This window comes from Oncorhynchus tshawytscha, unplaced genomic scaffold (assembly GCF_018296145.1).
Source record: "Oncorhynchus tshawytscha isolate Ot180627B unplaced genomic scaffold, Otsh_v2.0 Un_contig_12726_pilon_pilon, whole genome shotgun sequence".
Taxonomy (NCBI): Eukaryota; Metazoa; Chordata; class Actinopteri; order Salmoniformes; family Salmonidae; genus Oncorhynchus; species Oncorhynchus tshawytscha.
The window spans coordinates 50200-74356 of NW_024609030.1; the positions used below are offsets into that span (position 1 = coordinate 50200).

General features: G+C 43.2%; 2 protein-coding genes across 3 annotated transcripts; both read left to right on the forward strand.

The window, feature by feature from the left end:
• Positions 1 to 1175: 1175 nt before the first annotated feature.
• Positions 1176 to 4513, forward strand: LOC112240337 (myeloid-associated differentiation marker-like protein 2). The gene has a single exon (XM_024408642.2). The coding sequence runs from the start codon at positions 2241 to 2243 to the stop codon at positions 3162 to 3164; it is 924 nt and encodes a 307-aa protein (XP_024264410.2). The 5' UTR covers positions 1176 to 2240; the 3' UTR covers positions 3165 to 4513.
• Positions 4514 to 6850: 2337 nt separating this feature from the next.
• On the forward strand, positions 6851 to 15673 carry LOC112240339 (pyrroline-5-carboxylate reductase 1, mitochondrial-like). Of its 2 annotated transcripts, none has more exons than XM_042314041.1 (8): positions 6851 to 7009; positions 7237 to 7322; positions 8253 to 8323; positions 8578 to 8757; positions 11681 to 11902; positions 12492 to 12584; positions 13224 to 13387; positions 14164 to 15673. In XM_042314041.1, the coding sequence occupies exons 2-8, from the start codon at positions 7256 to 7258 to the stop codon at positions 14327 to 14329; spliced, it is 963 nt and encodes a 320-aa protein (XP_042169975.1). In that variant the 5' UTR covers positions 6851 to 7009; positions 7237 to 7255; the 3' UTR covers positions 14330 to 15673. The 2 variants fall into 2 exon arrangements, with proteins under 2 accessions (XP_042169975.1, XP_042169976.1); XM_042314042.1 differs by having other exon boundaries at positions 6997 to 7137.
• Positions 15674 to 24157: the final 8484 nt, after the last annotated feature.

The window sequence follows — 24157 nt, forward strand, 5'->3', positions numbered from 1 at the left end:
CAGTACACGCACATATGTATTAGGTTAGAAACTGATAGTGTAGATGGCGTCTATTTTGAAGGTTTTACTTTCCCTACCTACCTTATTTGAAATGCGCTTACATAGTTCTGGCTAAGTGTCTGCTAAATGGTTCAAATGTAGAAGCTCAGCGTCTTATCAGGCTTTTATTTGGTTTACAAATGAATTTCAATTAGTTACTATACCTTGACTGTCACATGAAACTCAGCATCTTATCAGGCTTTTATTTGGTTTAGAAATTAATTTCAATTAGTTACTATACCTTGACTGTCACATGAAACTCAGCATCTTATCAGGCTTTTATTTGGTTTACAAATGAATTTCAATTAGTTACTATACCTTGACTGTCACATGAAACTCAACATCTTATCAGGCTTTTATTTGGTTTACAAATGAATTTCAATTAGTTACTATACCTTGACTGTCACATGAAACTCAGCATCTTATCAGGCTTTTATTTGGTTTACAAATGAATTTCAATTAGTTACTATACCTTGACTGTCACATGAAACTCAGCATCTTATCAGGCATTTATTTGGTTTACAAATGAATTTCAATTAGTTACTATACCTTGACTGTCACATGAAACTCAATCTCAAAACTCAGCTCAAAGCTGGTAGCTACTAGTATCTCATGTATAATCATCCCTAGGACCTGTATATAACTGCTGGCCCAAATGGCCGACTTGGGCTCTTTCCCCTGTCATTACGTTGGGGATAAATGCCAGGCAGTCTCCCAGTGAGAGACTGAGCATGCTAGAGAGAGGCAGAAAAAGAGAGAGAGAGAGAAAGAGAGAGAATGAGAAAGAGAGAGTCTGACTCTAAGTAAGTTCCCTCTGTCCCAGAAACACGACTCCCCACGCTGGTGCCTGATGGGGGCGGACCTGGACATGTGGGCTCCCACCCCATTCCTCTGTGGAATATAGTCCCCTATTTATAGACCCGGCCTGGCCCATAACCCTGAGCTGGGCAGAGCAGTCATTTAAATAACTTTCCCTGGCAGCCTATGGGGCAAATACTGTCATGTAGGAGAGAGAGGGTGTGTGTGTGTATTTGAGAGAGAGAGAACACATCAGGAGAAAGAGGGTGAGAGGCAGTGGGAGAGAGAGAAAGAGGGAGGGAGGGAGAGAGAGAAATAGCGTGTGAGAGAGAGAGAGAAATAGCGTGTGAGAGAGAGACAGAGAAGAAGAGAGGGAGAAAGAGGGACACGAGACAGAGATCAGACAGTGAGGAGGACTTTTCCAGGGAGCTTAGGTCCTGGCAGTGGAAGGATTACAAGGACAGAGCTGATCAGTATTGGACCTTGACAAGCCTAGTACAGCTGCCCGCATGGGACACAGGACTACAACCAGAACAACAACCTAACCCCCCTGTTCTATAATGGGTTATTATCGGAGCACTCCCCCATGTTCATGTAACTGTACTGCGTTTGAATGAGCCTGTTGATGGATTGTTGGGCTCTGGATCTCTGGAGTGACGCGTTGGGAGCGAGGAACTTGTTGCGCTTCCATAACCTGAAGGAGAAGTGAATGACAAGACCCTTTGTGACTGAGTTGGACTTTTCAGTTAAAACACAAGGGTAATGTTATATCTGGCCACCGTCAATCTCGATCTGTGATTATTGATACAAGCATCTGTAAGAAACTAGACAGATCACTTGGGTCAACATTAAATTATTACCGTTAGAGAAGCAAAGAAGTTACAAGATTTGATGTTATTTGAGAATCCAAAATTGCTAAACTGTTGACAGGGAAGATGAAATCAGCACTGCTCAAGGCTCTGACTGCGTTGTAAGTTGAACACCATTGTGGCCGACTGTAACCTGATCTCCAACACACTGCAGTAATTACAAGGTGCATGCAGGGAAACATAAAGAGAGATTTGTAATTAGACCTGTCTATAAAAAGAGCCAGGCAAAGGGCGAGGTCCCCACACAGAGAGAGAGAAAGGGGGAGAGTCAGGCCAAGGACACCCAACTTGAAGGGAGGGAGGGGGGCTGTCTGGAGGCATAGGAAGGAGGCTGCCTGGGGGCAAAGGAAAGAGGCTGCCTGGGGGCATAGGAAGGGGGCTGCCTGGGGGCATTTTTGAGTGTAAGTGACACCCAGACCCCCAAGGCGGGGGCAACGACACCTAACCTGAAGGGAAGGAGGCTGCCTGGAGTCACCATTGGGAAGAAGATACACCCAGACAGCTTTTGGTAATTAGGGGACAGGAGGTGTGACCATGGACCCCCAAGGCGGACACTACCTGAACAAGGCGGCGGTGCTGTCTCCTCTAGGAGCGGCCCGTATGCTCCAGCTTCTCCTGGGCTGCACCATCATAGCCCTGGTGGCCCATAGCGCCGGATACAACCACGCCTATGGTATCTACTGCATGTTTGTGTGGTGCTTCTGCTTCGCCATGACGCTGCTGGTGTTCACCATGGATGTGACACGCCTCCCCTGCTGCATGCCCATTTCCTGGGACAACCTCACTGTGGCGTTCGCCATGCTCGCCACACTCATGTATGTCGCCGCCTCCGTAGTCTACCCCGTCTACTTCCTGCGCTCTCAGTGCTCCAAGTCGGACGGGGGCTGCGAGGTGCGCAACTACCGCATCGCTGTCACCGTGTGCTCCAGTTTCTGCTGCTTCGCCTACGCGGCTGAGGTGTTCCTGACCCGGGCCAAACCCGGCCATGTGGTGGGCTACATGGCCACCATGTCAGGCCTGCTCAAGGTGGTCCAGGCCTTCGTGGCCTGCATTATATTTGGGGCCCTGGCCAACGGCAGCGAGTACAACCGCCACATCCCCACTCATTACTGCGTGGTGGTCTACAGCCTGTGCTTCTCCATCACCGTGGTCGTGATCGCTGTGACCGTGTCAGGAAAAGCCTCGGCTCTGCCCCTGCGTTTCCCCTTCGACCGCTTCGTGATCATCTACACGTTCCTGGCGACGCTGCTGTACCTGAGCGCCGCCCTGGTGTGGCCCATCTTTAGCTTCGACAGGAAGTATGGCACGCCGGGTCGCCCCGACGGCTGTCCCTGGGAGAACTGTCCCTGGGACAGCAAGCTGGTGGTGGCGGTGTTCACCCATGTCAACATGGTGCTGTACTTCAGCGACCTAATCTACTCCCAGAGGATCCGCTTTGTCTCCCACTCCGCTGCTTGAGGACCCCTCCACCCTGCACTCTGCTGCCTGAGGACCCCTTCACCCTCCTCCCTCAATGGCTGATGCCTGAGGACCCCTCCACCCTCCTCACTCCACTCCGCTGCTTGAGGACCCCTCCACCCTCCACTCTGCTGCCTGAGGACCCCTCCACCCTCCTCACTCCACGCTGATGCCTGAGGACCCCACCTCACTCCTGGGGACCCCTCTACCCTCCTCAGTCCTGGGGACCCCTCTACCCTCCTCACTCCTGGGGTGAATCTCAAAAGTTTTTTCCTCGGTTCCTCATTGGACACGGCGTACGAGGTAAGGGAGGAGAGCATTGGAGAAGACAAGAGGCGATACGATATTTGAATGGACTTCTGCCTCGATCTGACGTTGTGAGGAGGCGTGGAGAGGGGATACGAGGAATAGAGGGTATAGACTTTTGAGTTGCACCCCTGGCCCTCAGAGACAGACAGAGACCACACTGGAAATGACACACAGCATCTCCACTCAAGTGCCTCTGAATGCCCCATGCCTACTACAGATTACATATCGCCTCAATGATGTTATGGCTTTGTGCCTTGTTGTGTCATTCTTAACATCCGTGCTGTGTCTTTCTTAACATCCGTGTTATGTCTTTCTTAATATCAGTGTTGTGTCTTTCTTAACATCAGTGTTGTGTCTTTCTTAACATCAGTGTTGTCTTTCTTAACATCAGTGTTGTCTTTCTTAACATCAGTGTTGTGTCTTTCTTAACATCAGTGTTGTGTCTTTCTTAACATCAGTGTCTTTCTTAACATCAGTGCTGTGTCTTTCTTAACATCAGTGTTGTGTCTTTCTTAACATCAGTGTTGTGTCTTTCTTAACATCAGTGTTGTGTCTTTCTTAACATCAGTGCTGTGTCTTTCTTAACATCAGTGTTGTGTCTTTCTTAACATCAGTGTTGTGTCTTTCTTAACATCAGTGTTGTGTCTTTCTTAACATCAGTGTTGTCTTTCTTAACATCAGTGTTGTCTTTCTTAACATCAGTGTTGTGTCTTTCTTAACATCAGTGTTGTGTCTTTCTTAACATCAGTGTTGTCTTTCTTAACATCAGTGTTATGTCTTAACATCAGTGTTATGTCTTAACATCAGTGTTGTCATTCTTAACATCAGTGTTGTCTTTCTTAACATCAGTGTTGTCATTCTTAACATCAGTGTTGTCTTTCTTAAAATCAGTGTTACGTCTTTCTTAACATCAGTGTTACGTCTTTCTTAACATCAGTGTTACATCTTTCTTAACATCAGTGTGTCACGCCCTGACCTTAGAGAGATGTTTTATTTGGTTAGGTCAGGGTGTGATGTGGGGTGGGCATTCTATTTTTTGTTTTCTATGTTTCTTTATTTCTATGTTTTGGCCGGGTATGGTTCCCAATCAGGGACAGCTTTCTATCGTTGTCTCTGATTGGGAATCATACTTAGGTAGCCCTTCTTCTCTCCTTTCAGTGTGGGTAGTTGACTTGGTTTGTGGCACTTAGCCCTGTAAGCTTCACGGTTGTGTCTTTCGTTTGTTGTTTTGTTAGCGACATTTTAAAATAAAAGGAAAATGTACACTTACCACGCTGCAATTTGGTCCACTTCGTTTGACGGCAGTGACACAGTGTTATGTCTTTCTTAACATCAGTATTGTGTCTTAACATCATTGTTGTCTTTCTGAACATCAGTGCTGTGTCTTAACATCAGTGTTGTGTCTTTCTTAACATCAGTATTGTGTCTTAACATCATTGTTGTCTTTCTGAACATCAGTGCTGTGTCTTAACATCAGTGCAGTGTCTTTCTTAACATCAGTGTCTTAACATTGTGTCTTTCTTAACATCAGTGTTGCCTTTCTGAACATCAGTGTTGTGTCTTTCTTAACATCAGTGTTGTGTCTTTCTTAACATCAGTGTTGTGTCTTTCTGAACATCAGTGCTGTGTCTTTCTTAACATCAGTGTTGTGTCTTTCTTAACATCAGTGTTACGTCTTAACATTAGGGTTATGTCTTAACATCAGTGTTGTGTCTTAACATCAGTGTATTCCTTAACACTATTATCAGTAATATCAGTATTATAATCTCTAAGAGAAACCTGAGACAAGGGCCAGCACTGTTGTAGGCACTCTGTCTAATGGTGCAGTACATTGGTTTAATTCAGAGCTTTGAACATGTTGGGCGACATTTTCGTAGTGCAAAAGCGATGTGCTAAATGCGAAAGAACTCTGTAAACCTCATAGTCTGGCAGTGTGATTTAAACTGAAACTTTTCCTCTACAATCTGTGTTATAAAGAAGCTATTATAAGGTTTAGTAAACCGAGCAATCAATAAAATGTAGTCGCCTTCTAATAATGCACATTGTTGAAAAACATTTTCAAGATTATAAGGAGGTTCATGGTCATTTCTGTACTTTGCTTTTGTTCTATGAACATGTCCCCATTATGTATTGAAGGACGTCCTACATCATCACTGGGTTGTTTTCATGTCTTTAAATAGTCTGTTTAATTTATTGTGTTTCAAGAAACCTTTATCTTAACTAAGATGTTTTTTAAAATAATGACAATAATATATAAAACATGTAATGTGTAGTGTGTTGAATTGGCTTTCCATCATTGAGTACTTTTGGTGTTTATACTAACACCCAACTGCATGTTTCAACTTCAGCTCCTCTTGTTTTAGTCCAAGTTCAGTCAGTGTGTAGATTCATTATGAGCTGAATGTTCAGTGTATCAACTGTCAATACGAAATTGGTAATATATAGTATGTGTGAGTGTGTGTGGTGTGTAAGGGGGGAGGTTATGGAATTGACTGCATAGGTACAGCTACCACTATTTGATATGTGATGTATGCACTGCAAAACATCCCTGAACACTGTATTGTAATGACAACCATGCGATGTACTCAATGATTTAAACCGATAGAAAAGTTCTGAAACTTGTGAATATTCAAAATGTCATTAAAATGAACAGATTGTTTAGTCTGTGCACTTGTTCATCTCTCTCCCCTTGTCTCCACCTTCATGAACAGTGGGCTGCAGACTAGCTAGTAATAGGCATAAACATTACTGATGCATCTAGTCAATCAGATATATTAGGTTTTGTTTCTGACACAAAATGCTGCTCTGTCAGGGGATCTGTGATCTTACATTTGTATAGCATTATAGCCTGTGATGTATGGACTGGTTTACTGGACTAAAATGTCCTTTATTAAATGAAGAATGGATTAGGATTAATGGGGTCCAAGAAACCATGATGGCTCTGTTCAAACTGTTCTGTCCTCACCTGTCCTCAACTGACACCCAAAACAATGCTGGTGCTAGTCTACCGTTTAAATGGTGAAAACACCATCTCAACATTATATTTCCCTAATGTATGAGTGAATTATAATAGGCCTCTCTGCCTTTTAGGATTAGTGTCCTGAAATAGAGAAGCAAATACCTTGATAGTATATCTTATCACTAACACGTCGATGTGTTAAGGCAGTAAATAAAAGGACTGCGCTTTTATACTTAGGTAATGAATGCTCTTCCGGATTCAGCCACTAGAAGGGCATGATCTGGAACGTAACCTAGAGGTTTCTTCTCCACGCCCACTGTACTTGCAAGGCTGATGCAACTGGCTGTACACAGCTTACAGAACCCACCCATAACTGTACAATAAATGAATGCTGCCACCGTCATTGGTTAGACGTTTAGCGACTCTCTCAGTCTATTGGTCACTTCGCATGTCATTATCATAATCGTTTTTTGGTGTGGAAATCATGTAAACGCTGTTACAACTGTAACTCTGTTGAACTATATGTTTGGCGGCAACATTGGAAAAGGAAACCGTTTATACATTCGTCGCAACACCCGTAAGTTTGATTCGTCTGTCAAATATTTAGGCTACTTCGTTGCAGGAAGCTGTCGCCATTGCTTCAACTGTGTCATAACGGCATGTATTGTGATTCCATTTGTTAGCAGGAAGTAACTACTGTTTACTGTAAGTGCTACATATTCTTTGTTGTTTACACAAGGCGGGTGTAATTGCGTATACCTTTTTATGTCTCTTGATATTACCAGTGTCCTTTTTTCTTCACAGCAACAACAGAAACTTCAGAATGAGCGTGGGGTTCATCGGAGCGGGTCAGTTGGCCCATGCCTTGGTGAAGGGATTCAGCGCTGCAGGTAACCGTCTAAGCATTGTTTTTAATAGCTGGCAGATCCGACCCGCTTGTTTACAGCTGCACTAGGGTCGGACAGCATTCATGTGTATATTAAGACACTACAGAGCTGGAGCGAGATATGGCTCGGAAAACATACCTCAATCCAGAAACACGTTTTTACTCTGAATGTTCCAATTATCCCAACTCTTACACAGAGAATATTGAATGACTGCTCGTTGTTAGCAGTCATTCAATCTTCTCTTTATAACAGGACAATTTGGAGTACAGCACATTTCTCATCCCTGGATTGAGGTACTATCTCAAGCTGGTTCCACCTTGTCTTAATATACACAGGAATGCTGTCCGACCCTGTTGCGGCTGTAAGCAAGCAGGTCATATCTGCTGGCTATGCTTTGAGGAGCATGAGCCATTTAATATTGTCAAATATGAAGTTTGAATCTCCAAATGTTTAGCTGGTCTGATGCTGGTTAAGCTAGTCTAGCTGGTTATGCTGGTTTACCAGCATGGTCTGGAGATGGTTTTGCTGGTGACCTGCCTTCGCTGTGTTTTGGACACTGGTGACCAGCCTTCGCTGTGTTTCAGACACATACCAGCTTATGCTGGTGACCAAGCTGGTCCAGCATGATCTTGGTCAAGCTGGTCTGACCACGCCGATCCAAGCTTATTATAGTTTTCTTTTTATATTAATTTTTATTTCTATTAGGTACATTTTTATTTGAAGTTTAGTTTGTTTGTTTTCAGGCCTGATTTGCTAGTTTTTATTTTTGTTTTATTTGTATACAAATATCTCGTTTTTAGATTATACCAGTGTCCGAAACGCAGCCAAGGCTGGCCACCAGTGTCTGAAACGCAGCCAAGGCTGGCCACCAGTGTCCGAAACCAGCCACCAGGGTTTTCCAGTTGATTTTTTCCCCCTCTCCCATCCCTGCAGGTGTCATTGCCACACAGAGGATCACTGCCAGCTCCCCAGACACAGATCTTCCCACAGTGTCTGGACTGCGAGTGAGTAGAATGGATCAGTCATTGGGCTGCGCTGGATGTTTGTGGGAATAAGTTTCCTCAGTTACAGCATATCTATTACCATCTCGCATCGGCTACACTCAAATGAAATCCCACACACACAAGCGAGATACATAGAGAAAGAAAGACAGAGCGAGAAAAAGGCACATCATACATTTTGTTCATTTCAATTATATTTTAGAAATGCTGTCATACTGAGGGGTAACGATCAACACTGTCTGTGCTCTTCTACACAGAAAATGGGTGTCAATCTCACAACCAGCAACAAGGAGGTGGTAAACAAGAGTGACGTTCTGTTTCTGGCTGTCAAACCACACATCATCCCCTTCGTGTTGGATGAGATCGGACCGGACATTGAGGACCGCCACCTCATTGTGTCCTGTGCAGCTGGTGTCACCATCAGCTCCATTGAGAAGGTCAGTTTGGAGTCCAGTGGAAGTTGACTTTAGCTAGAGCTTTCTCTCTCTACTGATTTACAGATCTTTAGACATGTTTTGCAACAGAAAATGGAAGAGTGACAAAAATACAAAATCAAGATAGATTCATACTGTGAAATCCAATTGAAGTTGACTTTAGCTAGTGCTTTGTCTCTCGCTTTCTCTCTCCTCAGTACTGAACTACGGATCTGGGTCGTGTTCATTAGCGCACAGAACAGAACGTTTTGCAACAGAACTGAAATGTATATTTCTTATTGAACTCACTGGTTTTCTTACGATTGGTGCCTATTGAACAAGCCCCTGATATGATTGGATAGGTGAAAGCATTCTGGTGGAATCCTGCTTTGAAATAACTTGTTCCATCCTGTCAGATCAATGATGCTACAGCCCTCTTTTATAGCCTAACCTGAGGCTTCCAGTAAATTGCATTTCCTTGATTCCTCGTGTTCTCTCTCATCGTCCTCAAAACCCATTGGATGAGGTCAGAAGTCCCTCTCCCTGGGAGAATCTCAATTGAAGGAGGTGAGAGGACGCAAGAAATCAATGAAATGCCATTGAGACTACCGTGCTCTGGTCTCACATAGCCCTAGGACATAGCAACTTCCGGCTGCTACAACATGAATCGCCCTTCCATTCTGTTCCCGCTGAAAATACCTCAGCCCTCTGTCCTGATACTGGGAAAGCTGCCACACACTGCAATCTGATGAACAGTCATGCGCTCTCACAAGACACTGACAAATAGAGAATCAGGATAGATTCATACTGTGATATTTGAGAGAACCAGCTTTTTGTAATGCCGGAAAGTTCTTGGTTCAAAACGTTGCGCAATAAAACTGGGGAAGCGTTCAACTGTTTGTGGGTATCTTATCTTTCTATATTGTCTTTTACTTTTGTATGCTGCACCTGCAAGTTACTGGATGTGCCTAATACACTACTTCTAAAATCTACCTTCGATACTGTAGTTCCGTAGCTCAGTGGTATTTGTCGTTAACTTAACCCTGTCTTAGTGACATTTACATCACATTTTAGTCCGTTAGCAGACACTCTTATCCAGAGCAGTTTCCAGTCAGTGTGCGAGTGGTATGTTAAAAACAACCGTAAGCTGTAATTCTGCAGTAGTAAGTTGACATTGAAAAGGTAAAAGAGGAGACTAGACTTCTAGGATCTTTGCGTTACAAGTGGTCTTGTGAAAAAGGCCAATAGCAAGGTGTCTGAAAAGGCATGGCTCAAAGGCAAATTCTTCTTCTGAGTGTCAGCATTATATAGTCATTCTGAATGCTGTATACATGTGCATGCATCATTACAGACTTTGGTTGATATGAACCTGATACAACTTTCAATTGAACATGGTAACAGTGAGACATCTGCTACTTTTGGTACATAGAGAGAGATTCAGCAGTTTGAGACTGTTCAAGGTTGGATTGTCACGAGATGAGGCCTCTGAGAATTCTGTGTCCTGTGTAATCTGGGGCACAGAGAATGATGGAAAACACTTGCCTACTTTTAGAGCATGTTGAAGTTGTGAGTCATTAGGCAGGTTATTTCTGATATGATTGTAAGCAAAGATGAGTAAGGACATACATTTGGACATGTAGTGTATGTGGGCACCTGCTTGTCGAACATCTCATTCCAAAATCACCAGTATTAATATGGAGTTGATTGTCCCCCACAGATTTGTCCATCGGACTGCCAGATGGTGAAGCGTGATTTATCACTCCAGAGAACGCGTCTCCACTGCTCCAGAGTCCAATGGCGGCGAGCTATAAACCACACCAATCGACCCTTGGCATTGCGCATGGTGATCTTCGGCTTGTGTGCGTGCGGCTGCTCGGCCATGGCAACCCATTTCATGACGCTCCCGTCGAACAGTTCTTGTGCTGACGTTTCTTCCAGAGGCAGTTTGGAACTCGTTAGTGAGTGTTGCAACCGAGGACAGAGGATTTTTACACGCTACTCGCTTCAGCACTCAGTGGTCCCGTTCTATGAGCTTGCGCGGCCTACCACTTTGCGGCTGAGCCGTTGTTGCTCCTAGACATTTCCACTTCACAATAACAGCACTTGCAGTTGACCGGGGCAACACTAGCAGGGTAGAAATGTGACGAACTGACTTGTTGGAAAGGACTGAGCTATTCGGTACGCGCCATTCTACTGCCAATGTTTCTCTGTGATGCTTGTATGGCTGTGTGCTCGACTTTATACACCTGTCAGCAACGGGTGTGGCTGAAATAGCTGAATCCACTCATTTGAAGGGGTGTCCACATACTTGTATCTGGGTTGGCCCCCACACAACTACATATCCAAGTCATTGCAAGTAAAAAATAAAAAACGTATTCAAAAAGGAGGTTTCCGGCCTCCCGGGTGGCGCAGTGGTCTAAGGCACTGCATCGTAGTGCCAGCTGTGCCACCAGAGACTCTGGGTTCGAGCTCAGGCTCTGTCGCAGCCGGCCGCGACCGGGAGGTCCATGGGGCAACGCACAATTGGCCTAGCATCGTCCGGGTTAGGGAGGGTTTGGCCGGCAGGGATATCCTTGTCTCATCGCGCACTAGCGACTCCTGTGGCGGGCCGGGCGCAGTGCACGCTGACCAGGTTGCTAGGTGTATGGTGTTTCCTCCGACACATTGGTGCGGCTGGCTTCCGGGTTGGATGCGCGCTGTGTTAAGAAGCAGTGCTGCTTGGATGGGTTGTGCTTCGGAGGACGCATGGCTCTCGACCTTCGTCTCTCCCGAGCCCGTACGGGAGTTGTAGCGATGAGAAGACAGTAACTACTAACAATTGGATACTACGAAAAAGGGGGTAAAAAAAAAGGCCGTTTCACTGCAGAGACCGTTTTCATGAAGCTTTCCCTCATGTTTCTATCAACTAATCTTAACTTCAGTGTTATTCTCCCCCTGCCCTTTGCAGAAGCTGCTCCAGTACCGCCCGTTCCCCAAGGTGATGCGATGCATGACCAACACCCCGGTGGTGGTTCGGGAGGGAGCCACGGTCTACGCCACGGGTACCCACGCCGAGCTAGAGGACGGGAGGCTGCTGGAGCAGCTGATGGCCAGTGTGGGCTACTGCACGGAGGTGGAGGAGGACCTGATCGATGCCGTCACCGGACTCAGTGGCAGTGGACCTGCCTATGTGAGTGGTTATGTTATTGTAGTTTCTATTTTACATTTACTATCAAAAAGCTCTGAAGGCCAAGAGGCCGACATGCTTTAATAAACTGTGATTAAAAGTGATACAGTACGAGCAGGAGTAGTGTGCAGGTTTCTCCTTTCTTTTAAGATACCACATTATACCCACGCACCTGCAACAAGATAACTCTGATGTGCTTTTTTTGAATTGTGCGTTGCATGTCTGCCACTGTAACTGAGGTGGTTCAGTAAACCCCGCTTGTGGGATGACTGACCTCTCCTGACACCAGAAGACTAGCTCCCCAAGCTAATGCCTAGGTTAGCCCAGTAGGGCTACAACCATACCTTTGGGTTGTAAAGCTATTTTAGCTCATTATTTTCATGATCGACCATGCAAGTAATTGGTTATAAGAACTGGACCTTGCCTATCTCCTAGGAGAACACCTACTATGCCCACTTAAACTACTGGCTGGCTAGTCATTTCTGTTAACTCTTTTCTCTATTCTATAATCTCTAGAGCCCATTTCGAACTGTGTTTTATACATGTGATGAGTGTGCATATGATAAGTGTGTGTTCGTCTGTCTCCCTATAGGCATTTACAGCTGTGGAAGCGCTTGCTGACGGGGGGGTTAAAATGGGTCTGCCCAGGAGACTGGCTATACGGCTTGGAGCACAGGCCCTGCTGGTGAGAACATAATCTACATGCATTCTCTATGAACGTCTAGTCCTGAATTAGTCTTGATACCAGTCTCTGTAACATTACACTCCTTGTACACATTGTCATTTGCCAAAGAGACTGGTCTTTCTTCAAATATGAACATTCTATCATTAATGCGCTTGAGGAGATCAGGGGATTTGATCCTGATTTGATAATGCCCACAGCTATCTTTGGCAAATGACACAGAGTACAATGAGGGGAATGTAAATGCTGAACAGAGACTAACAATCAGGCAAGCCCTGAATATAATCAGTCAGAAATCTCTTTTGAGGACTGCTTGTGAATGTTTTCTTTATTATACATCAGATTTTGATCTGGAAACATCTTGAAAGAAATCTATTGCATCTGAGCAAAAATGTGGAGAGTTCTTCTCTTGAGTTTGACATCTTATAACCATGAGCCTTGCAAATGTTTGCTTGACTGTAGAGTGTACCATATTGAAGCAACCTTGGTATACCTAGCAACCTCGTCAATGGGTTTGGATCTCTTGGTGTAACAGTTAAGATGTGTTACTGTCGCTCACAGGGACCCGGGTTCCAGTTCCCCGGTCGAGGCTACGCCCAAATTCACCACAGTATGTTCATGTCTCTTTTGTCTTCCCCATAGGGAGCAGCCAAAATGCTGTTGGACTCGGAGCAGCACCCTGGCCAGCTGAAGGACAACGTTTGCTCCCCAGGGGGCGCCACCATTCACGCCCTGCACGTCATGGAGAGTGGGGGCTTCCGCGCCCTGCTCATCAACGCTGTGGAGGCCTCCTGCATTAGGACCAGGTAGGCTGGGCACCACTTTACAGAGGGACAGTTTCCTGGACTAAAAAGCACTTCCAATGGAAAATTTCCATAGAAAATGCTTTTTAGTCGAGGACTAGGCTAAGTCTGTGTCCTGGAAATCAAACTGGAATGTGCAGATAGAAATCTGCGTGGTAGAGTAGACATGATCCCCTGTCGTGAAGAATAAACAACCATGTCAAGTCTGTGTTACATTTCTATCTGCAACATTCAATATGTTGGATCTTTGTGGATAAGCCCTGGCTGGTGGTATGGTGAGGCCAGTAGGTCTCTGGACATGGCATTTAACAAAATGTAGCTTTTTGATATAACCACATAAGACTGATGTAGCACTATGTCAGCTAGGCTATGGGTTGGGTTTCCCCAACCCAGATTCAACCAACCTACAAGCACTTTTATTGGAGATTCTCCATTGAGTGTGCTTTTAGTCTAGGACTGGTCTAAATCTGGGTTCAGGGAACCAGACATATGTTTTGTGTAAAAATAATAATCATTTGAATGTTTGTGTTGAATGTCTGTATCATAGTGCTCTGTTGTATGGCTGGATGCTATTGTTTAGACAGCAGAGGGTGCTAGATGCATATGTCTGAACTTTTTGTAACTAACAGATAGTAGACACACTCCATGAGAAAAGTCCCATCTCTTTTAAATTATGTGGCTCAAACGGGAGTGTCAGTGTGTGAATATTTGACTTGAGGTCACTCGGGATCTGTTAAGAGTAAAAGGTAGTGTACATTTATTTTGTTTCTTTCAATCAGGGAGCTCCAGTTCTTGGCTGACCAGGAGAAGATCTCTCCTGCGGCCATCAAGAAGACTACGCTGGACAAGGTTCTGCAGCAGCCAGGGGTGGGAACAGGGGTGGGCGTCCGGACGGGATCTGGGATCAGCCTGTTCAACAGCAGCAACCCCAGGCATAAGAAGTAATTGAACTGAGTGGCTCTGATCACAGAACAGTGGTGAATTCATTTGTGTATTGCAGACCATATCAAAACATTTTGCAGCAAAAACAAGTTCAGGTAGTTCCTCCCTGTTTCGGTCTTTTTGCTTCCTAGTGATACGCCCCAGGAAGAGACCCTCAAAAGAATGAAACGCCGCTGAACATATTATTTCAACCCTAAAATGTTTGTTATGGTTATAGCATGCCAGCTGAGAGGAGGGGCATAAATGACAGCTTCATAAATGTGAGGATAAACTTAAAGCAGCAATAGAGGATGTAGGGTGAAGGGACACTTCTCCTGCTCTCCTTCCATGTTCACTGACTAGAAACATCTGGACAGGTAAAAGCAAGTTCCTAATAGATATTATGGCTTTCACCTGTCCAGTGTTGTCATATCAGTGCAGATGAAGGAGAAAAGCGGTAGGAGGTGACCGGGGGAAGAAGACGAACATAGACAGTTAAGATGGACCAACATGGTGATGAGCAACAGGTCACAATTCCTTTACATTTTAGCCATTTAGCAGATGCTCTTATCCAGAGCGACTTACAGGAGCAATTATGGTCAAGTGCCTTGCTCAAGGGCATGTGAACAGATTTTTCACCTAGTCGGCTCGGGACTTGAACCAGGTATCTATCGGTTACTGTTGGAACGTACTTAACCTCTAGGTTACCTGCCGCCCACTCCCTTTCAGTAGAAACACAGAGACAGATGTGAAGTTGGCTGTCTTATGTGCTTAGCTATCTATAGCTTCTGTTTCATAGAATGTGTGCCTATATGTTCCGTTACACAGATTGTTAGGTCCTACATTATGTACAGTCTTACTGGAACTATTTTGGTCTGTTGCTAAACAGCAAAGGTCCTTGTTTTCTATTGTTGTTTATCTCTTCATTTTCTGGCTATTTTCTTTGCTTGATTGAGAGATTATATTACAGCTTTAGTATGTTAATCATTTTATCCTGACTGAGGGAGTTTGTAGAAGGAGCAACACTGTTTAGACACACGTGGAAACCACAACAAAATGGGAATCCTATTGAACTTTTCTTTATCCAGGTTTGTCTTGTTGATGTATATCTTCTTTAAAATAGACTTGTTCAAGATGGGAGTCATTAATGTTACAAAAGTTACACACATATAGACTTCTATCTATACTGAACAAAAATATGAACGGAACATGCAACAATTTCAAAGATTTTAGAGTTACAGTTCATATGAGGAAATCATTCAATTAAAATAAATTCATTAGGCCGTAATCTATGGACTTTAAATGACTTGGGAATACAGATATGCATCTGTTTGACAAAGATGCCTTAATAAAAAATGGGCCTCAGGATCTCATGGTATTTTTGTTTGTTCAAATTGCCATCGATAAAATGCTATTTTGTTTGTAGTTTATGCCTACCCATACCATAACCAGGGTTGCCACCATGGGGCACTGTTCACAATGATGACATCAGCAAGCTACTCGCCCACATGACGCCATACACATGGTCTGCAGTTGTGAGGCAGGTTGGATGTACTGCCAAATTATCTAAAACGACAGAGAGAAATTAACATTAAATTCTCTGGCAACAGCTCTGGTGCAGATTCCTGCAGTCAGCATACCAATTTGCAGCTCTCTCAAACTTGAAACCTCTGGCATTGTGTTGTGACAACTACATGGCCTTTTGTCCCCAGCACAAGGTACACCTGTATAACGATCATGCTGTTTAATCAGCTTCTTGATATGTCACACCTGTCAGGTGGAGGGATTACCTTGGCAAAGGAGAAATGCTCACTAACAGTGATGTAAACAAATATTTGCACAACATTTGAGAGAGAAGCATTTTTGTGCATATGGAGCATTTCTGTGATTTTTTATTTTTTTTTCAGTTCATGGAACACTTTACATGCTGCTTTTATATTTCTGTTCAGTGTAGATGAATCTCTTTTGCAAGATAGACTTGCTACACACAAACACATCTCCTTTGTGTGAGAGACTTGTTCAAGGTGGTAGCAATCATTGTTACACATACACAGTAGGTAGACTATAGTATTTTACATAAGACATTTTACGTTCAGTCCTTTTACATATTTGACTGGCATATTACTGTTTACAAGGTGGAAGTGGTATTAGGCCAATACAAAGTGAAATACATGAATATGCTGAACGTGTAAGAGTTTATATATTTTGTGAACAAAATGTGTAAAGTCTAGATCTGTTTTATTAAATGTTATTTCCAAAACTTTCATGATTAATTAAATTATTTAAACTATCGTTCTGTAGCCTGTATGCATGTATGGGTGATTTTGCAAATACTGGCCTTTTTGTGTCTCCGGGTTAGATTAAGATAAAATGTTAATTTTCACATCGAGAATATAACCTAAACTTTTTCTTTCAGCTTTCAATATTCTTTATTTTATAAAGCATTTAATGTCTGGAATTCACTGTTTTGCACTGTTTTTGTCCTGTCTCACACCCAGGCTTTTGACATTCTACTATGCATTACACTTACAAAAGTCTTGATAATTAGAAAATATTTAATGCACCTGTTTAAAAAAAAAAAGAGTTAAATAAATGGAAACTATATACAGTGCCTTCGGAAAGTATTCTGACCCCTTTTCCACATTTTGTTACATTACTGCTTTCTATAATGGATTTAAAAATAAAAACATCTCAGCAATCTACACACTACCCCACAATGACAAAGTGAAAAACAGTTTTTAGACATTTTTGCAAATAAATAAAATACAGAAATACCTTATTTATGTAGGTATTCAGACCCTTTGCTATGAGACTTGAAATTGAGCTCAGGTGCATCCTGTTTCCATTGATTATCCTTGAGACGGTCCTACAACTTGATTGGAGTCCACCTGTGGTAAATTCAATTGATTGGACATGATTTGGAAAGGTACACACGTGTGTCTATATCCCACAGTTGACAGTGCAAGTCAGAGCAAAAACCAAGCCGTGAGGTTGAAGGAATTGTCTGTTGAGTGCTGAGACAGATTTGTGTTGAGGCACAGATCTGGGGAAGGGTACCAAAACCATTCTGCATCATTGACAGTCCACAAGAACACAGTAGCCTCCATCATCCTTAAAATGAAAAGGTTTGGAACCACCAAGACTCTTTTTAGAGCTGGCTGCCTGGCCAAACTGAACAATCGGGGGAAAAGGGCCTTGGTCAGGGAGGTGACCAAGAACCCGATTGGTCACTGACAGAGCTCTAGAGTTGATATACACCTGTGGATGTATTTCAAGGCCTACCTTCAAACTCAGTGCCTCTTTACTTGACATCATGGGAAAATCAAAAAAAAGTCAGCCAAGACCTCAGAAAAAAATTGAGACCTCCACAAGTCTGGTTCATCCTTGGGAGCAATTTCCAAACACTTGAAGGTACCACATTCATTTGTACAAACAATAGTACGCAAGTATAAACACCATGGGACCACGCAGCTGTCATACCACTCAGGAAGGAGACATGTTCTGTCTCCTAGAGATGAATGTTCTTTGGTGCGAAAAGTGCAAATAAATCCCAGAACAACAGCAAAAGACCTTGTGAAGATGCTGGAGGAAACAGGTACAAAAGTATCTATATACACAGTAAAATGAGTCCTATATCGACATAACCTGAAAGGCCGCTCAGCAAGGAAGAAGCCACTGCTCCAAAACCGCCATAAAAAAGCCAGACTACGGTTTGCAACTGCACATGGGGACAAAGATCGTACTTTTTGGAGAAATGTCCTCTGGTCCGATGAAACAAAAATAGAACTGTTTGGCCATAATGGCCATCGTTATGTTTGGAGGATAAAGGGGGAGGCTTGCAAGCCGAAGAACCCCATCCCAACCGAGAAGCACGGGGGTGGCAGCATCATGTTGTTGGGATGCTTTGCTGCAGAAGGGACTGATGCACTTCACAAAATAGATGGCATCATGACAAAGGAAAATTATGTGGATATATTGAAGCAAGACATCAGTCAGGAAGTTAAAGCTTGGTCGCAAATGTACAGTTACCCCGAGCATACTTCCAAAGTTGTGGCAAAATGGCTTAATAAGGACAGCAAAGTCAAGGTATTGGAGTGGCCATCACAAAGCCCTGAACTCAATCCTATAGAATATTTGTGGGCAGAACTGAAAAAGTGTGTGCGAGCAAGGAGGCCTACAAACCTGACTCAGTTACACCAGCTCTGTCAGGAGGAATGGGCCAAAATTCACCCAACTTATTATGGGAAGCTTGTGGAAGGCTACCTGAAATATTTGACTCAAGGTAAACAATTTAAAGGCTATGCCAACAAATACTAATTGAGTGAATGTAAACTTCTGACCCACTGGGAATGTGATGAAAGAAATAAAAGCTGAGATAAATCATTCTCTCTACTATTATTCTGACATGTCACATTCTTAAAGTGGTGATTCTAACTGACCTAAGACAGGGAATTTTTACTATGATTAAATGTCAGGAATTGTGAAAAACTGGGTTTAAATGTATTTGGCTAAGGTGTATGTAAACTTCTGACTTCAACTGTATTATGGCACAATTTTGGTAATTTCCTTTACAACTAAAATAGCACATTTTATGACGTTGTAACTCAGGTATTTGGGGAAACCGATACAAATCTTTATATTCTTAAATAGTATGGTCTCAGCCACTATTAGATCTTGTTTGCGGACATAGTAAAGAAAACAAATCAGATAGATTAAAAGCAGTTTCAATCAGTTTTATTTTCAAAAACATTTAACATCCAAAAGTGTCCATATTTGCAAAATCAACTATATTGCGTTAGAACAAGCTCTTTTTTAAAAACATTTTTTTTTTTTTACAGATGCGTTGCAACATTATGCAAGAGATTGCACACATGAAAATATGATTTTTGGTGTCCTTCTGTTGATACTTCATGAATGAACCCACGTGACCAAACATGACGTCTGGCTCGCGATACAAGGGAATGTAGAGAAAGGAATCAACAAGGAGAGACGAGCGGGATTTACAACGCATGCTTGTCTGGCAGTCACAATTGTAGTAGCTACGTTCAAATTGACCTTTTTATTACACAATAGAGGACAATAGAGAACTATAGAAAAACATCAAGTTTGGTGAGTTGAAAAGCGAAACGTGTTGTTATGCTGAGTGTGCGTGCATGCCATTACCTCCGATATGCTGAGCTTTGCTTGCCCAATGCGTGTCTTCTATGCTGTAGCCAGCCAGCCAGTAAACTCATTTCTCAGGTGTCCAGCAGCTGGCTGAGCTCAGCGCAATATCAAGTCATTTATTCTAGTATACGTCTCAACTCTTGTTAGCCTCTGTGTGTGAATGATGACATGTTTTGTAATTAGATGAACATGTTACATATTTTTTTTGAATAAAAAAAAAGCGTATCTTGTAATTCCTAACTAGCTGAGTATGGGGATTCCCTTGCTTGTTCAGCAGGCGGGAGTCTGTAGGCTACTACACAGATACTGGTATTTAGTCACGCGCAAGCAGTGGTGTAGTGTAGTAGTGACAGCTTGAGGGTTGTCGAGAAAAAAAAGTGTAACCAGATATAGGTGGCTTCTGCTAAATGGATATCCTGCAATCCAACTGCTTATTGAGCTTCTTGTAGTTTGCCTAGTCATGCACATACTATAACTAGGTCTGGAGCTGTTCAAACCTGCTGCTTCATATCTGTGCGAGCGTGCCTTGCAGAGCTGAGGGAAGCGCGAGCCGAAGCAACGGTTGTCGGAGCGCGATCAGGTTGGTGGCTTCATTTGTGACATAAATCAGCACGATAAAACGGGCTCGACAGTATTTTGTGATACAATGTATATATGTGCACAGTTTGGTGATTTGATAGATGCAAGTTTGCATTGCTCAACAGTCGATTGCTTAGCATTTCCAATCGTGTTCGATGGCGGTAGAGGTTAGCAAACTGGTTCACCTGCCGAAGTCATTTAGCCAGTTGTTACGTTGTCACCACCCGCGATGTCTTATCAAGCCTTCGCTGTCAATGTTCAGTGTTTACACACCAGGATAGCTAACCTTACACATTGTACGTTTCGTTTGATGTTCGTAGATAAATGCCATCTAGGAATTTTTATCACGTTGCTGAATCATCACAATTATGTATTTGGACGTCTGAGAAGGAAACCACCCGAAACATGGCCCCACCAGCGGACAAAGGTCTGGGCGGATAAGGATGGATGATATTTATCAGCGAGCCGTCTGTCGTTATCCTAGAGATTATGTGTAGTGAAATGGTCAAGTGTTGATTTTGCAGTCCTCTTGTTGCTCGTGGAATGATGGGGATGAGCATAAATCATTAAATTTGCCTTGTTCTCTGGCTGCAATGCATTTCTGATGAGGAGAAATGGATCAGCTTTCTGTATTGCAAGGTTCTCTTTAGGATCCATCAGCAAGCAGTCAAGTGTGCTATCATACAATTCTAAAATCGAGTATTTTAAGAATACTATTTAAAAATGTATTTTAATAGGATTTCTTTGTGTGCTATATCCTGTATCTATTATATTGACCAAAATGTATTTCATACATAAAGAAACCCGTTTTGCTATTCGCCATGTCAAGTAATGTTAAACTGGGTCACATTTCGATTAAACCCGCCGTTCTGTAGTGAATGCCTTTTGTTTCAGAAAATATAATCCAGCACTGTCAATCACTGCTGTATTGGGTTTTTATGTTGCTTGAATAATGTTAGCCAATATGCTTTGGACATGAGATGTACATGGGATGATTTGGTGGCATATAGGCTAATCTAATACTGATGTCCTTATTTTAGGTAATGGTGGTTAATTTGTGTTACATGTAGCTGTTTTTTGATTGGTTGCCAGCAACTCTTAATGGTGCACTTTGAATAGCTTTTACTATAAGTGCCATGGTACTATTTTAGTGGTGGGCAGTGAAAATATGCTTTTGCCTTTTTTGTTGCTCAGAGGCTGAGTTACTTACTTACTTCTCAGTAGGGCTGGGCGGTTTGGTCTAAAAATCATCTATTTTTTTATTTTTCAAACTTGTGGACAAATCACATCGATATTGATAAAATTCTCTAAGCTTTGTTTTACAATTTAAAGGCCAAATACACAGCATTTTAAAACAGTCAGAAATAATCAAATAAATGTAGGGCTTGTGAAATTATACCTAGGCAAAATATAATTCTTCCACCACCATAAGATCCACTAATAATTGTATTATTTTATCAAAATAGTTTAACTTGCTTTTTTGCAATAATCACTTGTCTGGATTTCAAGTCCGTCAATGAAAATGCCATTTTTGTTACATCTTTTTTTAAAACCAGAACTATGCATAATGCATATTCACTAATAATGACTAACTAGTAGCAGGCATTAGAACATTAACACAGGTCTCATAAACAAGCCCAAGTGCTAGTGGAGTAGCCAGCTAATCTTTATATTTCAAGTTTAGCCAACTTGGATCTATTTGCTAGCTAACAAGGCAGAACAGTTATGAACACACCCTTCTGTCCGTCTCCAACTGTTTGAACAGCATGCTAGCCTGGCCACTTTGTTCAGATGTTGAATCATGTGACCTACCTTGTTTCTCAGAATGAGAAGGAGTTGCCAATTCCTTATATAATTGTGTTTTTAAGCTTATTGCACATTTTATAAAACAGACAAGGCAGCGAGTTAACAGTCTGGCTAAGATGCTGTTAGGGGTACGTGGTTTTATAAACAGACTAGACAGCGAGTATAACGGTCTGGCTAAGATGCTGCTAGGGGTACGTGGTATTATAAACAGACTAGACAGCTAGTATAACGGTCTGGCTAAGATGCTGCTAGCGGTTCCACGTGACAAACTGACCATTAGTTTTCCAGAATCAATGTTCATCCATTCCTGTTTTACTGGTGTCTGCCTTGTGTGCAATTTGAGTAGTTGAGATGTAAAAAGGGCATCATTAGAAAGGTCAACTTCTCCTCTATTACAATAAAATAATGTCTCAATTTGTTTCGGTATCCCTATGACACATTTTGTTGGACCAAATGGCAAGTTGAAACCTCTTGTCAGAGAGGAATAAGTGATCTCTCATCTTTGTTGTTGTGAGTGTAGGGGGAGCGGTTTTTGTGTGTGTGTGTGTGTGTGTATAAACAGAGAGGAAGAAGTGACGCGAGAAGTTTCACTCGCCAAAATCTGTCAAATAAGGCCAATACGTTTCTATGGGCTTATTTTGGACCTGAGCTTGTCACCTGCTTTCGTGTCTTTGGGACAACGACTCCCATTGTTATAGACGGAGACATGAGCATCTCATCATTATATACAGATCTCTGGTGTAAATGGTTAGGTGCACAGCACAGTTGGCGAGAAGGAGACGAGACCAAAAAGACAACATGCTGACATAAACGCTCATACATTTTTATTTTTTAAAATGATTAGTGCGATGCAGGCATTTGTAATATCTCACAAAAACATTCATTCGATATATCGTCCAGCTCTACTTCCCAGTCACCTTGGAAACTGTTGAGTAGCCTAAATGGGCGAGGAGGGGTACACAGATAGGATCTGCGTAGAGTCTCTGAAGTTTCCCTCTTGCTCCGATTTCCAAGTTATTTCATCATCCTCGTTGGTGCAGGCAAGCAAAGCGTGTTTGGGTCGACATACTGCGCAGATAGCTACAGCCCCATGTCAGAGACCCAGATTTGCAATAAAGCTCAATTCCTGTCTCCCGTCCCGCCACAGCAGGTAACGAGAACAGATGAGGGGGCCTTGTATAGCGCCACAGCAGGTGGCAGGCAGGATGAGATTGGGGTGGTGTGGTGAGATCAGCTCAGAGATTTATGGCCCTTCTAGAGGTGGCCAATATAAAACAAGGCTGGCCACTGTTAGAGGTGAATGTGGCTGGATGGTGCACACAGCTACTGGACTGTAAAGCCCATTTCACTCTACTGAGCCAAGTGGAGCTGGCCTGGTTATGGCTACATCCATTGTAGTTGCTGGCAATGTGCTGGAAAGGACCACCTTTGATACTCCATCCTAGTCGGTACGGTTTGGGTCGGCACCATCGTCTGAGGGCTATTACTGACAGCAACACCGATTGGCAATGTTTGGGACAGGCCGACCAGCCCAGCCCACGTGATGAACCACTGGGCAAGAATCCACTGCTGCACATCGTCACAGACAATGAACCAACACCTCTGCAAATGCCTATGTATTGTATGGCTGACGCAACACAGTAGTTAGTTAGTTATACCTAATCAGGAGAAATTAATTTCCCTTTGGAAATACACAGCATGTGTTTTGGGGTTTCTTGTCTGCAGAAGTGCTGCTTTCACTACATGGGGAAACGGAAGTGCTGCTTTCACTACATGGGGAAACGGAAGTGCTGCTTTCACTACATGGGGAAATGGAAGTGCTGCTTTCACTACATGGGGAAACGGAAGTGCTGCTTTCACTACATGGGGAAACGGAAGTGCTGCTTTCACTACATGGGGAAATGGAAAATAGAAGTGCTGCTGTATCTACATGGGGAAACAGAAGTGCTGCTGTAGCTACATGGGGAAACAGAAGTGCTGCTGTAGCTACATGGGGAAACAGAAGTGCTGCTGTAACTACATGGGGAAACAGAAGAGCTGCTGTAGCTACATGGGGAAACAGAAAACAGAAGTGCTGCTGTAGCTACATGGGGAAACAGAAAACAGAAGAGCTGCTGTAGCTACATGGGGAAACAGAAGAGCTGCTGTAGCTACATGGGGAAACAGAAGAGCTGCTGTAGCTACATGGGGAAACAGAAATCAGAAGTGCTGCTGTAGCTACATGGGGAAACAGAAATCAGAAGTGCTGCTGTAGCTACATGGGGAAACAGAAATCAGAAGTGCTGCTGTAGCTACATGGGG

Bases quoted from the DNA above. Each gene is read 5' to 3' on its own strand.
- LOC112240337 (XM_024408642.2), top strand. From the start codon at position 2,241: ATGGACCCCCAAGGCGGACACTACCTGAACAAGGCGGCGGTGCTGTCT.
- LOC112240339 (XM_042314041.1), top strand. From the start codon at position 7,256: ATGAGCGTGGGGTTCATCGGAGCGGGTCAGTTGGCCCATGCCTTGGTG. The intron at 8,758-11,680 runs GTCAGTTTGGAG...TGCCCTTTGCAG, and splicing joins CCATCAGCTCCATTGAGAAG to AAGCTGCTCCAGTACCGCCC. The intron at 12,585-13,223 runs GTGAGAACATAA...TCTTCCCCATAG, and splicing joins TTGGAGCACAGGCCCTGCTG to GGAGCAGCCAAAATGCTGTT.